This window comes from Lepisosteus platostomus, chromosome 3, assembly GCF_059453375.1.
Source record: "Lepisosteus platostomus isolate fLepPlt1 chromosome 3, fLepPlt1.hap1, whole genome shotgun sequence".
Taxonomy (NCBI): domain Eukaryota; kingdom Metazoa; phylum Chordata; class Actinopteri; order Semionotiformes; family Lepisosteidae; genus Lepisosteus; species Lepisosteus platostomus.
In genome coordinates, this window is record NC_142613.1 from 10822501 (window position 1) to 10838168 (window position 15668).

General features: G+C 39.7%; 1 protein-coding gene across 2 annotated transcripts in view; it reads left to right on the top strand.

Annotated features, from left to right (window-relative positions):
• Positions 1-1380: 1380 nt before the first annotated feature.
• The window catches only part of ppp3ccb (protein phosphatase 3, catalytic subunit, gamma isozyme, b), an 80890-nt gene continuing 66602 nt past the window's right edge, over positions 1381-15668 (top strand). For both annotated transcript variants that reach the window (XM_088624478.1, XM_088624479.1), the window contains exon 1: positions 1381-1973. In XM_088624478.1, the coding sequence (XP_088480604.1) occupies positions 1922-1973 (52 nt within the window). In that variant the 5' untranslated portion in view covers positions 1381-1921. The remainder of the gene's footprint in view (positions 1974-15668) is intronic.

A 15668-nucleotide genomic window follows, 5' to 3' on the forward strand; every position in this document is an offset into this window, starting at 1 on the left:
TGAGTAGGTACTTTGTTATTTAAAGATTGCTTGAAACAAAAAAAAAACCTTAATAATCTTTAGCCCTTAAAGACCAGACTTCCTTTAGGATGACTAACTACTTGCTCAGGAGATCATTAGCCTAACAAGAGCTTCTGATCCCTAGAAATAGTTATTATACCATCATCTTTAAGACTTACTGGTTTGAGCTATGTTCTAATGGATATCCTCTAGCTTACCCAAGATGGATTCCTTTGCAGTTTCTGGTGTCTGAATGTCACCTACTACATTACATTATGTCAAACTTCAGGAACAAATACTGTCGCTGGTGACGATAAATATCCAACCACCCCATATGTTGCTTCTTTAGACCTCAGTTTATAGTGATTGTTACAGTATACTATGCTCTACCATCATGAAATGAGACATAGAATGCCACCCTTGCTATTTTCTTTCTGTTGAGCACACACACACACACACACACAACCAAATGACATTGCTTCATTCTTACCATATTGCCAGGTGCCTGAAGAAATAGTTGAGTTAACCATCACTGTTACTGTGCAGACGTGATGCATTGTGTTGTCCATCTTGATAGTCCTATGAGTGGTTGAGTAGATCTTGCTGGATCTTGAGTGGTATTGGCACTTGGCAGCATCAGTAGAGGAGTGGCCTTTCAACGACTTGGTCATTTCACCTCGCGACATCCATGACATCATTATTCCAAGAATGCATTTCAACCATTGAGTTTCTGCTTCATTTGAAAAGTGCTTAAAAATGAACTTCAGCATTCTCACTGCACTTATCACCATTGTATGTGTAAATTCACAATTCCACATTTCTAAATTTCTGTCAGTAAATGTTGCAAATCATATTTGTGGGTCTGAACAGATGCAACTTTTCTGAAGTGTAGGAATATAATTTACAGTGTATGAATATTACAGAATGATTTATAATGGTTTTGCAATTTGTAAATCTGATATCAAAATCTGAAATTTAAGCACCATCTCTAGTGCTAGACAATGAATACTGTTCAGGAACATAAAAGTCGATTCAAGCTGCAGAACACACATCATTGTCATTTTAGTCAAAAGACCGCCAACGTTAAATAAAACACAACTTCCCGAAGGCCTTCATACTGTTTGTGTCTAAAGCAGCTCTTTCTGGAATATGTAGTTCAAAACGTGAACTGTCATTTAAAACAGTACTGAAGTCCTAAACTGCATTTCCCAGAAATCCACGGTGGCACCCTTTTAATCAAATACGATAATGCAGGTCTTTTTTGGGAAATGTAGTATTTTCTGTGACTCGAGCACGGTACTAGTTCTCCTCCCCTGCGGTATCAAGACTACTTTACCCAAAAGCCATTGCTTTCACGAGTTTCTTGCCGCCATGTTGTAGGAAATCCGCTTGTGGGGGGATTACAGAGTTTAATCCGAGTGAACAGGGACAGAGGCTGGAAGATAGAGCGAAGAGAGAGAGAAGAAAAAAACCCTAAAGCAGACATAGGCCCGAAAGCAGTGAAATACAGTCAAATAACCCAGCAGCTAAACACCGTGGCATTAAAAGACTTCGACTCGCCAAAATTGGGAGACTGGATTTGCAAAACCGTTTTTTTTTTCCTGGCTACATTTTTTAAGTTAGCTGGTTTGGACTGATTCTGTGACAGAAATTGACAGCAGCTGGATAGCTAACGAAAAAGAAGAGAGGGGAGAGCAAAATTTGTCAGGAAAAAATAATTTCGTCGAGTAAAGTGGGTTTCCCCCCCTTTCCCCTTTCCCCTCACATTTTTTTTCACCTCCTAACTAACCAAGGAACTCCCATTTTGGGTTGTCCTGGTTTGCTGGATTTGAATTCGAGGGGAAATAAAAAAAGGACAGAATAAACGTACGCAGGGGGAAATATTAGAATACAAAATTCCTGAGGTGAGTCGAGGTGAAAGATGTCTGGGAAAGACCAGAATAAGCAATCCACCACCGAGCGGATTATAAAAGGTAAGTGGTCTTCTCTAACACGGAACAGCAACTTTTACTGTTTGTGTTTTCGTTTAGGGCGGGTTTTCTAAATAGCACGGCAATAATTAAGCTATCCAACGTGGACATGCATTCGTGTCACACCAGGATCGGGGTCGGCTAGCTGTAAAAAAATACATTTTTCCCCCCCAACCAGAGTCGAGTACAGGCTGTAAATCTGCTGTGTGTATCGACTTGTCCGAAATGCCAAGCTTAGCCATCTACAGTAGCTACGTCGCGTATTTCAACGAACATTTAAACTTTGCTGGTTATGTTTCCCATCGTACGTGTATTTATATCACACGAGGTTTGAAACAGGTTTTTGGTTCCTACCATTCATCGTGCAAACCAGCTGCGGTTTAAGAGCATTCTTAAAACACAGCTGCAGTAGTAAAAGAAACGTATTATTATTTAATTTATCGTTTTATACTACTTTTATTTCTTTCTGGTTTGTCCAATTGTACAAATGACTTGTCCTGCTTTAACGTTTGTACGGAAGAAGTTCTAATCTGCCTTTCAGTTTAGCAGACCTCTGAAAAATCGTATTCATCCCCTAGAACTGCTGTCCGATTGAATTGAAGTTATGATTGCAAACGTGTATAGTGTAGTCGTGCATTTGAGTGTGTGCTTAAATAGCTTAGGTCATGTAAGACATATTTCCTAAGCTAATTTCTAATAATACATTGCATTTAGCGATCCAGGGCTGTCTTGCTGGAGTAACAGCCAGCTGGCTTAGGGTGAACAGTATTGTTTGGCAGTTGAGCTCTGCGCCTTGACCAGCAGTCCTGACGCTAAGAGGTCTTGACGGAATGTGAAGAATTACTGCCCCATCTGGTCTAAGTGTCACAGGTGAACGGGCTCGAATGAGCCTAGTCTGGGTCAGAACACAACGCAAAACAAAACTACAACATCAACAAAAATCCAGCCCCGTCAGGTTGCCATCCTGCGACTGGCGCCAACACTTTTAAAATGCATCATTTCAATAGGCTCAGTATTGCCCGCACACCCTTCCATTTTGGAAGCTTTTGCATACTTTTCGAACCTGGAACGAGTGTAAAATGCTGCCTTCTATGGCACATCTCCGAGCAGAGGTCGTAAGGCGATTTGTAATTGGGAAAGGCTATTAGAGGAAATGAGTCCCGTGGGATTTGAATGAATCGCGATTTAAACGTCAGAAGCCCGGCAGTGAGGAGAACAGCCTTCTTCAAGACAGTGGAGTCAAAAGCTGCATGTGAACCTTTTTTTTTTTGCCGTTTTCAGAGGTGATAAATTGGGCAGTTTTTATACTTTACATGTAGGGTACAAGACTTGACTGTAACAAAACATAAAATTGAGTCAAAAAGGTTTTTTTCTTTATGGAGTGGTAACTCATTCACATCTACTATATGAAAGAGAGAAGAACAGGCAGAGTTGTGGATGGGATAGGGTGTGTTAATTCTCAAGTTTTATGTTGAAGCAAGGATACATGACAGAGCACAAGACCAACAGAAGATGGAGGAGGGGGAGGTGTTGGTAGAAGTTCTTTAAAGTGCATGCCATGAAAACACACCCTGAAGCGACAGAGGTGGGGGTGTTTTCTGTTTTGCTCCAAGAGAGCTAGCTGTTTGCATTCTGACACCACTGTTGGATCAGTGTGGGATTCACGCCTATCCATGCTAATTGATTAAGGGATGTTGCCGTAAAAGATTGTGTGATTAATCACGTTGAAACTAACGAATAAATCGGGCACAGCCAACCTTGGCACTCGCATCTCTGTCTGAGGCAAGGCTAATCCTCAGTTATTTTAGTCACTTTCAGTGACAGAATCAGATAAGTTAATAAGAGTTCATTAATAAAACTATTTGGGTTTGCAAAGGAATGAAACGGAGGCTGTGAGTTTGCCCAATCTGTCAGTAAATGCTTCGCTACAGCTTTTAAGTACAACATTAATATAGACTTTAGTGTTGGGAAATTCATGTGTTCAGCAAGGGAAACATTTTAGTGATATTAATGATTCTTGTGTCATTAGAACAATCTATAGAAAGATGCAAATATCACGGAATTCACTGAACTGATATTTCCCATCCTCTAAGGGGGATAAATCTTTGTATTTTTTACCTTTTTGGTAATTTAGATATAGAGGTTGTTTTGTAATTTCGTGTGCTGAAGAAGGAAGTGTCTACCAGTTTTGCTTAGATTACATTTGCTTCAGGCTTTCCAAAATATTTTCATGTCCATGAATTAAAAATTAGTTTAAATTAATGTAATATTAAGAATTAAGAATGAGGAAAGTACTGTTTCATTGCTTATGTACAGAGTTTGTAATCAATGTAGTTGGTTATTGATTTTATTTTACATAAAATATTAAGCATGGGGTGCAAAGATCTGTCATTAAGGGCTATATTAATGAAGTTTTGTTTTGTGGGTATCTGCTTCATTTCAGTGGCTGCATATTGAAATTTTGATGTACAAGCTATGGAGAACAAAGCAAAGCAGTGTAAAATCTGAAAGGACTGCGATAGTCTGGAAAGACTGTGATATGAGACTACTTGAGCACGACTCCCACTGGCTAAAGAAATAAAGCAGTGCTTTATGAAACAAACGTGTTTTTACACTGATTCTAATCATATCGTATTATAAAAAAATGCCAAAGAGATGAAACAATGTTCAGAGAATGAACATCTGATATAGTGTGCCATGGCTTCCCTTGTAATAAGTGCCCTCCTGCGAGAGATTTTGGAGATCTTTCCAGCCTTTGTGTTCTCCTTCTGGCTTGGATTTAGAGTTGGGGAGCTGATCTTGATTCCTTGTATCTAATGGTGACCCTTTCCTCTCTCCATGTCTTGTCTGTGGATCGGGGAACTCCAGGTGAGGGCTAAGCTCTTGAAGCCTGTGACAATACAAACCTCAGCTTAGCACCGGCAGCCCTGGGTTTTGAAGCAAGTGATTCCTTGCACTGCACAAGAGAGAAAGTATTGTGTTTGACTGAGAAGACAGGGTGTACCCTAGGTCTGAAAAGGAGGATTTAATCAGTTATAGAACCTAGGTTTGTTGAGATACGCTTTGTAATACCATTCACAGTATTAAAATGAAAAGCTTAAACTTGGAGGAAAAATTAACCTTCAAAAAGCTAAGAAGAAACAGGATCAGCATGAGCTTATGAAAAACACGGCCTCATGCTGATGGTCTTGTAGAAGGCAGAAATTTATACTGTGGGCAGGTTGGGTTGAGAAGAGTGAGCTCCCAGTTTTACATTGGCTGAGCTTTGTGTTTTAAAGGGTGATTTTTTTTATTTGGCTCCTGATTTTTTTTGTAAACAATTGCAGACGTTTACTGGTGCATAATCTTACATGAACAATGTCATGTTTATAATTTTGGCTTCCATTTGTAAATGGAAAACAGTGCGGGAGTTCACACTTGAGCAAATAGCTCTGAAAGATAGCCTTTTCAAGTTAGAAAGATTAGCATTTAGGTAGGTCTACAGATAAGTGGTAGTTAAAAAGGATAATGAGTTTTTCATAATGTAGGCCATGTATTCGAGTTCTGCAAGGAAATTAAAGAGAAAGTACAGTTCTTAACCAGCAGTAGAAAGAACTTAGCAGTGTTCAACAAAGATCCCTTGCAGTATTCTATAACTTCAGGTCAAATTCCAATTGATAGTAAAACTTAAAATTAATGCAAATTACATTATTTGCTTTGTAATGATGGTTGGTTTTCTTTATTGATTTGAATTTTAATTGATAGAGTTTTCAGTCATTAACTTTTTTTATTTAAAAAAAAACTTTCAGGAAAGGTATTTGATCTTGAAACCCTTTTGTGTAGTCATTTCAGTCTGTTTGCATTGCATTCTGATTCCTCGAAATGTATCCATCAACGCTGAGAGTAAATTGAAATGCTGCCAAAGTTTAACTTGTGCTGTCAGATTCCTCTTGAGTTAAATAATGAAATTCTGAAGTTTCAAACATGCAAATTAGGAGGCATACAACTAAAAGTGAGCTGTCTGTATGATTGATACAAGCTCATCCTCCAGTGGGTGACACATTCCCCACCTCAGCACATGGTATGCTCACCTGCCCTATTAGTCAAGCGTTGGCTGTTATGGTACTACAGTGCAGTACTGGATGTCTTCCCAGGGGAACATCTTTTAACAAGACTTTTGTCTTTCCAGAGGCTCCCCTGGTGTTTGAAATTCACAGACACGCAAATGAATAATTAAATGTGCAAATAAGTAAAGCTGAATAATTAAAAGCAAAATCATTACCCTAGCTCTTCGCTTTGGATTAGTCTCCCATGGCACACTAATTCTGCAAGTGAAATGTTATTCCCTTTATTATCCCTCCTAGATCATTTTCTTTCAGAGCGATATTTTAAGTGCATCTGTGATGAGGCGGCAGAAGGAATCCCACATGGTCTTTGAAACTGGACACGTCAAGGCAAGGACAGTGTGAGGACTGGGGGTCGGGGAGTGACTTTTTAGTGTTTAAACAGAAAGATAAGCTAAGTTTGTGCATGTGGGCTTTTGAATGAGGCAGAAACTTTCAAATATAGCCATGGACATACAGTTTTACCGTTTTCAACTGCACTGACTGGTTTGAGTTCACGTTGAATGTACCATTACTGTTTTTATGCTTAATTAGTAAAACATAATGTCTTGCTGATTAGCTTATGATTTTAGGTGAGAGAAATTGCTTCATCCTATTGGTATGAAACAGATTTGTGGCCAGAAACATAAGCAGGAAAGCAGACACCACAGAGAGGTTATTCTGCAAGCCAAGGTTCTGGCCCTGGATCCCCACACATGTTGCTTTTCACTCCAGGTGAGCTCACAGTTACAGAATTGAACTCTTGGTTGACCTAATGAAAGGATGAATTTGATCTCTGTTTTCAGTTCCTGGACATGTTGTAGGCTACTTTTTAATTATTCATTTCATAGGCAACATATGATTAGAAAAAAAACCATCACACAAAAAAAGGTTTGTAGTCTGTGAGCTCAGTTAAGGATTCTGTTAAGGAAAGAGCTTGGCTGGAACAAAAAACAACAGCAGGATTGGGGTTTCCAGGACCAGGGTTGGGGGCTATTGCTATAAGACATGCAGTGAGGAGGTGCTTCATTTTCTTCAGTGATTATCTACACACCTTACTCTAACAAAAGTCCAGGGAGTCTTGTTTCATCATATCACATTGGAGCACCAAAGAGGATGCATAAGCATGCAAGAGACAGGGATTTTGTCTCATCTCTTCTGTATACTTTGGCTAGTTAACATAAAATACAATCAAAATATCATGTCTGCGTTTTCCAAAATCTGTTTTGAAGTGGTCCTGGACACTTCTGTTGGCTGGACAAGCCACAGCATGTGTGGGTATTCAGAAAAGGCACAGCCACTTTACGCCTGGCCTGTGAACTGGGTTGCAGAAACTTGTTTACTTATTGTTTTGATTCCTATGGCAACATTGCAAGACCATAGTGTGCCATCAGATAGGACAGTAGTAACAACAGCTCATCTCTGGCCAGCACATCTGGCATCTGAGCGTATCGTCTTCACCCTTAGCCAACCTAATAGAAAGAGAGAGAGTTTGCTAAATAAAAACTAGAATGCAGGTCAGATGCTTAATGTACTTCTCATTAAGAATTATCATGGATTTGCCCTTTGCCATATAAATCTGCATCGTGACTTGAGGATTAATGTAGTTTTCCCTGCTTTGTATTGTGTTTTTACCATTAGCTGCTCTCATTTTCATTCTAAATGGGCAGTGTGCCAGCACTTGAATGTCACCAAGACTCCAGTTTTGTATTGAAGTGTAAAAACACTGAACTCAGTCCCAGGGGGCTTATAAGTATTTCACTGGAAAAGATCTCTGCTTGGTTTAACCCCACAGTCCAGAGATTACTGGCTAGAAGCTGGGCTGTGTTGTTAATCAGCTGTGACCAGGAGCTCATGGGGTACACCAGGCAAATTGCCAAACTTTGCCAGTTGGTTAGGTTATCCCTCGTAGCCCCTGTAGGCTTGCACTAATATGCATGAGAAATAGATTAAGACTTCTGTCAAGTCCCTTAGCTCTGCTGCCCGTGCTGTGGGGGTCACAGTGTGAAAAGTTGTTGATGGTCTCACTTTTTGGAAAATGTTTATTGTTCATAATCTTTTTTCTGTTCTAGTGCAACTGCTTTAATGGTAAGCTGAGATCACTAACACTTATAATAATACACTGTAATAATAATAATAATAATAATAATAATAATAATACAGACAGTAAATTTACAGCAGGTGAAGGCTGATGAGAGTCCTATGTCTTCTAGCCCCTGTCTCCCCTGCTCTTCCCTTCTGATTAGTATATATTGCAATGTACAGTTATAAAGCAGAGTTCTAGACAGTTGTTCCCATGTATTATGTGCTTTGTGCTGTGATGTAATTCAAATTCTGCACACTACTTTATAGGATTGCTAGAGGAAAGCTAAGATGCACAGTGTGAAGGCAGAAGTATTCTAACGCTTTAGTATAGTGTCATGTTTCACAAATCCAGTAGGCAAAGACTTAAGGAATGTTGTGGTGAGTGTAGTGCTGGGAGCGACGGGTATAGTGTGACTGTTCCAAATAAGATGACAAGAGGGCAGGGGGTCTAGAGACATGCCTGAGAGGACTCCCTGACCTTGGGAGCCCAGCTGACAGCTGCCACGGATGTGGAGAAGCCAGGAAAAGCACACCCTTGTCTTGTGCTGGCCAAAGTTTCTCTCTCCAAGCAGACTGTGCATCCCTGAAGTAATTTTTCTTCCTCAAACAGCCGTATCTTTATCACCCATACAGCACCTTTGCTGACAGTGCATTGGGGAACAGGGATGTGAGACAGGAACCCATGTTGTTAGAATCTAAATGATAAATTTCTTAACCTGTTTACATGTCTATTCCCAGAGGTTCCTGTCCTTTGTCCATTAGTGGTAGTTCAGAATTGTTTGATCATGGTATTTCTTTTACAATGATGTGTTGGGAGATCAAAGCTCAGGTCAGTGTTGATGACTGATATGCTATAGTGCTACATCTTTAGTAAAACAGTTGAGATAGACGCATCTGCATATTTATAAATCACTTCACCTTCTACTGCAAATGCTGACTTTTACATTGGTAGCAAGGCATAAAAACCGAAAAGGAAGCCTGATATTTAACTGAGTTTAGTATTTTCTTTCAAGGTAACCGTAAACCTTTAAGTAGAAAGTTCCCAAAGGAACATTAAAAAAGCCTGCTCCATTTAGTAAGTTTGTGTCTGCCTTGCGTGTTAAAATTACTGCTGAATTATAAGGAGGATCAATCTCTGTAGCTCATTGGCGGCTGGGGATTGAGTCCGCTGTCTCGAATGCGTCTCCCTGCGCCCAGGTGCTGTGTAGAGCACATATCGGCAAACAAGTCCTGTGAGCCTAAAGATAGAGATCAAGTGACCCTGTTGGTTTACAAGGCTTTACAAATTCCAGAGGGTTGCATCACTGCAAAAAAAATGACACTGAACAAGCCCTGTTACTCTGTATCAACATGTCGACCTGATCAGTTTTCATCTCCGGCCTCTAGCTCCAGTTTTCTGTGCCCTGGTAGCATCCTGTCACTGCTTGCTTGCAATTCTTGCTTTCTTTTCAACATAGTTTGTACCTGTTGTATTTTTTTTAAAGTAAGACTTGAGCTGACAAGCCCTGCAATCAAAAGTAAAATATATTGGAATTTGTTTAATTGCTGAGATCGCTTGAATTTAAGGCACTCGAAAAGAATAGGTTAGTGGGTGACCCTATCAGTGCTGCATGACAAGATATAAGCCAAGCACATCTTCTAAAAGCTTCCAGCCCTTGTTATGGGGAAGCTAATTTTAATGAAAAGCTTGAGGGATAGATATAAAGACCTCTGCTTCATCCATGAACCACTGCGAACTTTTCAACTAATTGTGGCTTGTCTGAATTAAAGTAGTGCTGCATTAGCTGAGCATTCACATATTTGAGAGGGGCCTTTCTAAGAGGAGTTAAATGGTGTTGATTGGTGTAATTTGGCACTTCAGTTACAGCCCAGAGCTCTGCTTGAAACTGCATGGGTTGTCAAGTTTAGAAGTGGAAGGCTCTTAGTAGCACACAAATACTTTTGAATTCTGAATTGTCACTGAAAGCTGCTACAATAGATGCTTCGTTGCAACAGTAAATCCAATGATTTGCATTTTAATTTGTGATCCGTATGATTTTATTGTACTAGGGAATGCTAGACAATACACTTTTTCAAAAAAAAAAGTTGAATCTATATTTTCTTGCACAATCTTGGCTCGTGACTAGAGGCTCTGCAGCCTCACAAGGGGGAGAGTGAGAAAGTGTAGGCAGACTCATCCGACCCACCAGCTGTCAATCCACTCATCTCTAAACACATCATAGGCAGCACAGCCCTGTACTGGCTGATTGGAGGAGATGGGTGGTCCTTACTGATGGCACCGCATGTCTGCAAGCCACAGAGGTCGCTGTGTTGACAGGAAGCCAAGACAGTCCTGGCCAACTATGGTCTCCCTTATTTACCACCAATTGTGTTGGCTGTCGCTTGGGGAATCCCGGTCGCAGTCAGCTGGTGACATGACTCAGGCTTGAGCCCGCCATCTTATACCACCTGTGCTAAGACAACATTTTTTGCCATCTAAGCCACTCAGGATTCCCATGTACACTTTAACTCTCCCCTGACGGCGACACAATTATAGCTTGCATGCTGATTTGTGCAGGTGTACAGCCAAGCAGTTGCATTAGTAATTGAATGAACAATTCCAGATATTAAACTGTTCCAGATATACAGTATAGATGGTCTCCCTTAAAAGTCATTACAGAGTAAGTGTTGAAGACAGCCATGTGTTTGAACGCATGGAAATTAGAGATTTACTACTTGGCTGCTTCAGCTGTAACTGTATCAGATGTCAGAATGGACATTTAGGACTTAAATTTGTTCTGAAAGTGATTGGTTGCATTTCATCATTTCATTCTTTCACTGAGGTTCCTTCTACTTGTTTACGTTTTCTTAGCATGAATAAACTTGATGAAGTACCACCGCCCATCCCCACACTCTGTCCTTCTCTGAATGATGACCTGCACAGTGGGAATGAAATATATTTTGCCCACGTTCATTTGTTTTGTTGCTCTGAAACCGATATCGAACATGTGAGCAGCAGTGACCTTTATTTCCTCACTCGTTTAAGTTTTCTCCCTTGGCACACGTTTGGTTAGACAGTCCTTCAAGTGTCATTTGTTTCGTTTTGCCTGTGGAATGTAAGAAGGATTAAGTATAATCCAGAAAAGGAGGGAGGTTCACCACATTATATGATACAGCCTTGTTCCTTTTACTTAAGTTCAGTGGTTCAGTAACCACTATTAAACTTTTATTTGCTTCATACGATCTAGGACATGGAAGCCTAATGTTAACTGCACTACTGGATAGGATGGCGTACCGAGCAAGAATTTTGCTTGTATCCTAATGCAGCTAAATGCGTCCAGATTCTGAGAAATCTTTCACCTTTGTTTTACAGTAGGAGCTCTGTGGACTATTGTTTTCTAGTTCAGAAGATGAGATTTTGAGAGAAAGGAACAAAAGCATTTTTACCATGAGGATTAGGGTGTTATCTAGGATGAGCCTAAAAAAAAACTTCTTCCAGGTAATGACATGTTTGAAAAAAGTGAGATTAACAAGGTGGGGAAGGGAAATGTTAATCGTTTACCTGAGAAACCTGGCCAGCAGCTTGGACTTCAAATAGTTTAACATAACATCACTTTATTAGCCCTGTACAATTTCTTGCATTAGGAATTGTCTTTTTGCATACTTGCTCTCCATGAGAAACATAGACACACAGACAGGGAGAGAGCCTGGGGTCAGAGCACAGGGTCAGCTATTGTACAGCACCCCTTGAGCAGTTGGGGTTAAGGGCCTTGCTCAGGAGCCCAACGGAGTAGGATTCCTCTGCTGGCCGCAGGGTTTGGAAGGCAACCTTCCAGCCACAGGCCCAGATCCTTAGCCACAGAGCCACCGCTCCGCCCCAGTCCCCAGTTTGGGGACTCCTGTTCAGGCTCCTATATGAGACAATTTAAAATGGCTTTGAAATTACCTTAAGATGTTTCATTCAAGTTATTTGTTTCTCAGGATCTTTGTTTTTTTAAAAACATTGGTTACAGTCTGCTCCTATGCGACATCATTGAACAGTAAAACATGAGTTTAATTCTGTGATCTGATTTGAGCTGTTGTACTATGCAATTCTGGTCCTCCTGATACAGTTATGGGATCCCATCTCAACTTAAGGGACTCTTTCTTGTAACCTTGCAAGGTGGGAAATTCTCAACTCTCTTTAACTGATTTTCACACAGTCAAAGAGTGGTCAGCATCTGCTGAAGTGTTAACATGATTATGAAGCATAGACCACAAATCGCAGTTAAAACCAGATTTCATGGTTGGTATGCCACTTTTTTCACTGTTGGGGCACACTGTTGGGTATGAATTTGAGGTAGATTGTTGTATAAATGGACGGCTTAATGTGTGTTCTATTAAACATTGGTTTACTTGTCACTTTACCTCAGACACATCCATAGAAACACAGCACTGTTCATACTAACAATGAAACTAAGCTTTGACATAATGCAGCCATACATATTCAGTAGTGACATGAACTGTAGAAAAAAACATACTCTTTTCAGTGTGCAGAATTTCACATTTTAGTAAAGAAGAGACACTAGAAGTTTAGAAGGGGTGGTTTAGGGTAGGTTGGAGAACTATGGGACAGAAAACTGTAAAGGAGTGGTTTCATTCCCTTTCTGATCCACCTCTTTACTGTGGTTATTGCCTTTTGGAGAAAAGGTGCTGTGAGCTTCACAACTGACTTGAGCAGGAGAATTCAAAAGCAGCTACCTGAGGGAATGTGCCCCTTTCTGAAGTCTTACAAAATTTATCAGTTGGCTCTCATTTTTCCAGTGTAATAGGGTGTAATGAAGACCCAGTTCAGACAAACCACAGACACTATAAAACCTGATTTAGACATGTCAGCATGTACCGTATGTATTGTCTACTTATATTGAACAGGGGAGAAAACGTGCCCTTTGTGCTCATATACCTCACATACCTCAGTTTTTTTAAAGTCTGTGATATACTTGAACCTTTAACAGTTTTCTTGTTGTCTTCATCTCCTTTCTCTGGTTTGTAAGCTTTTATGGTGTTAACATAAAATTGCAGAAACCAATATAGAAAAAATATAGCATACCTATCCACTGCTGCATTGCCCCGATAAGCTGGCGACACACTATAGGACTCGGAGAGCATGTCACATATAACGACTGCAGTTGCTGAATCCCACTGCCTTTTCTGTCCTAGAGGGTGTCAGGTTATACGACTAGGAATTGCAGGGGGTGACTAATTACACGGTTCCCTCACAACTTTTCATCACGGTTCCAAATCTCGTGTTGCACCACGAAGGTATCGCAAGGTCGCCTCATTTTGGCAGCCAATCTATGTGGCGCACACCGGAATAAAAAGAGGAGCACCGCACTAATGTCAACAAACAACATGGAGAATAAGCATGTACGCAAATAAACATCTTCAAAAATAAAATTCTTCTTTATAAATATAGAAAAAGTTACAAAAATAAAAGTTAAAAATATCAAACACCTTTAAAACAAATTGTCAACAAATTAGTATTGCGCTATAACTTGTAATATAATGGGTACGTTATCTCACAAGTACACATCTGGCTCACTGCCCACCCCTAACTTGCGACTTGCCACAAGAAAATCAAACCAGTATTGTAGCGAGTCGCTGAGAGTTGTAGGGTCTCTTAAGAGCACTATGACTGAGTCGCTGGGAGTGTCACACTACACAACTGACGGTAACAGGCGCGTGCTGCGACTCTACAACTCGCTGCGATTTTCTTACGATTATGTAAATGAAGGCTACGACTGAAAATCGTAGGAAAAGTCGTGTAGTGTGACGCCGGCATAATTGGTATTTAAGCCCATTTTCCTTTTTGTATTGCTGAAATACTTGTTATATACAATATAATCCTTTTCTTTGGAATCACTGCAAGCACACCTGTCAAAGTATGCAGCTTCTTAAAAATGCCCTTTTAAAATTTGAAATGAATTTCAGGTCTGCAAAGAGATTCTAAATTATGTCCCTGATATCTATTGATCAAAATAATACTCTTTAATAAAAGTTCATCCAAAAGCTGAAAAGGGGCAAGTTAAGGGAAATCCTGCATAAGTATTGCTACAGTTCATAAATGGTTACTGGTTCCAATAATTGCTTAATTGAAGTAAGTACTGCTGTGATTACAGTAATTTATTTTAAATAATATAATGACGTGTTGCACAGCACTGCTTTTGTTTGTACGCTGTCTCTTCTGCATGTGACAAAACATGGCTTAGTCTGTGCTGAAGGAACAAAACTGTAAAACCATTTTTCATTCAGTCACTGAAGCGCATAGAGAGACTACATAAAGAGTAGTGGTGACTTCGTGGAGACTTCGTGTAGCTATCATCAAGTTTTTTTATGCTTTCCTTTGTCTTTTCTGCAGTCCATTTCTTCACCTGTTTAAGGCATTCACACATCTCAGTTACAACTGGGAAGCACATTAACAGTGAGATGGGATGCTGCTCCATAAAAATTAACTTATCCTATAAAATCAACCAAGACTTCCTTTGTCATGCAAAAGACAAGTTTGGAGTAATTGAAAAATCTAAGCGCAATGTAAAAAATATTTAACAATAGATTAGACGCTAGTTGTTGCAAGCATAGTTGTAACCATGTTACAGACCATCCATACTTCGGATGTTGCACTCTTACTTGCATGAGGTTTGTACATTCTGATTGTAAAAACAAGTTCAACGTATTTCGTGAATTAACCCCTTTTAATCTTTATTAGTTAGAATTGAGGTATCTGTAGCTTTTAAATAGACACAAAAATCAAATGTGTGTAAAAAAGTCAGTCTATAGTAACATTATCCCATAACTAATGTGGTGCACATATAACCCGAAACTGTTCTGCTAAAAGTATTACATTGACAAAGGCAAAAGGTAATTTGATCACAAAGGTCAGTGTCTTAAAATTTTCAGTATAGACTGACTGGATTCTGCAGATTTACTCACTTAACAGATCTCTGCTGCATTTCAAAATAAACTGCAAAAAATAACTAATAAACTAATAAAAGTAGTTTTGGTCACTTGAAATACTTAGGTTGAGCATGACATTAATCAAAAATGCAAATTGTATTGCAGTTATATTGTACTTATTCCTATTAATTTTGTGGTCAAAAATACAAATTGTTTCATTTAAAGCAAAAGTAACAATTTTGACTTTGCTGTCCCAATACTTTGGTGTCACATGTACACAACCACACTATTGATTTAACTTTTCCAGCAAGTTGAATAGAATTCCATACTCTGCGCCAGGAGCTGCTCGGGGCTCCATCTGGCTCTCTTGTCTTGGCACATTTAAATGCAGAATTGAAACCTGCTTCTCTGTGGGTATATTCCTGCTCTGCTTTGCTGGAGACTGCAGCTGCAAAAATAAAGGGTGAAACTGAAAGATTTCATACTCTGTTGAGTGTGAAGCAAGCAGCCTCGCCTGCAGTGCCAGTTCCTCTTTAAACTGATGTGTTGTTTTAAAAAACCTTGCCACCCATTATTTGTTGAGCTTTCACTACTTATCTGGGTGGGACTTAGTGGGGAG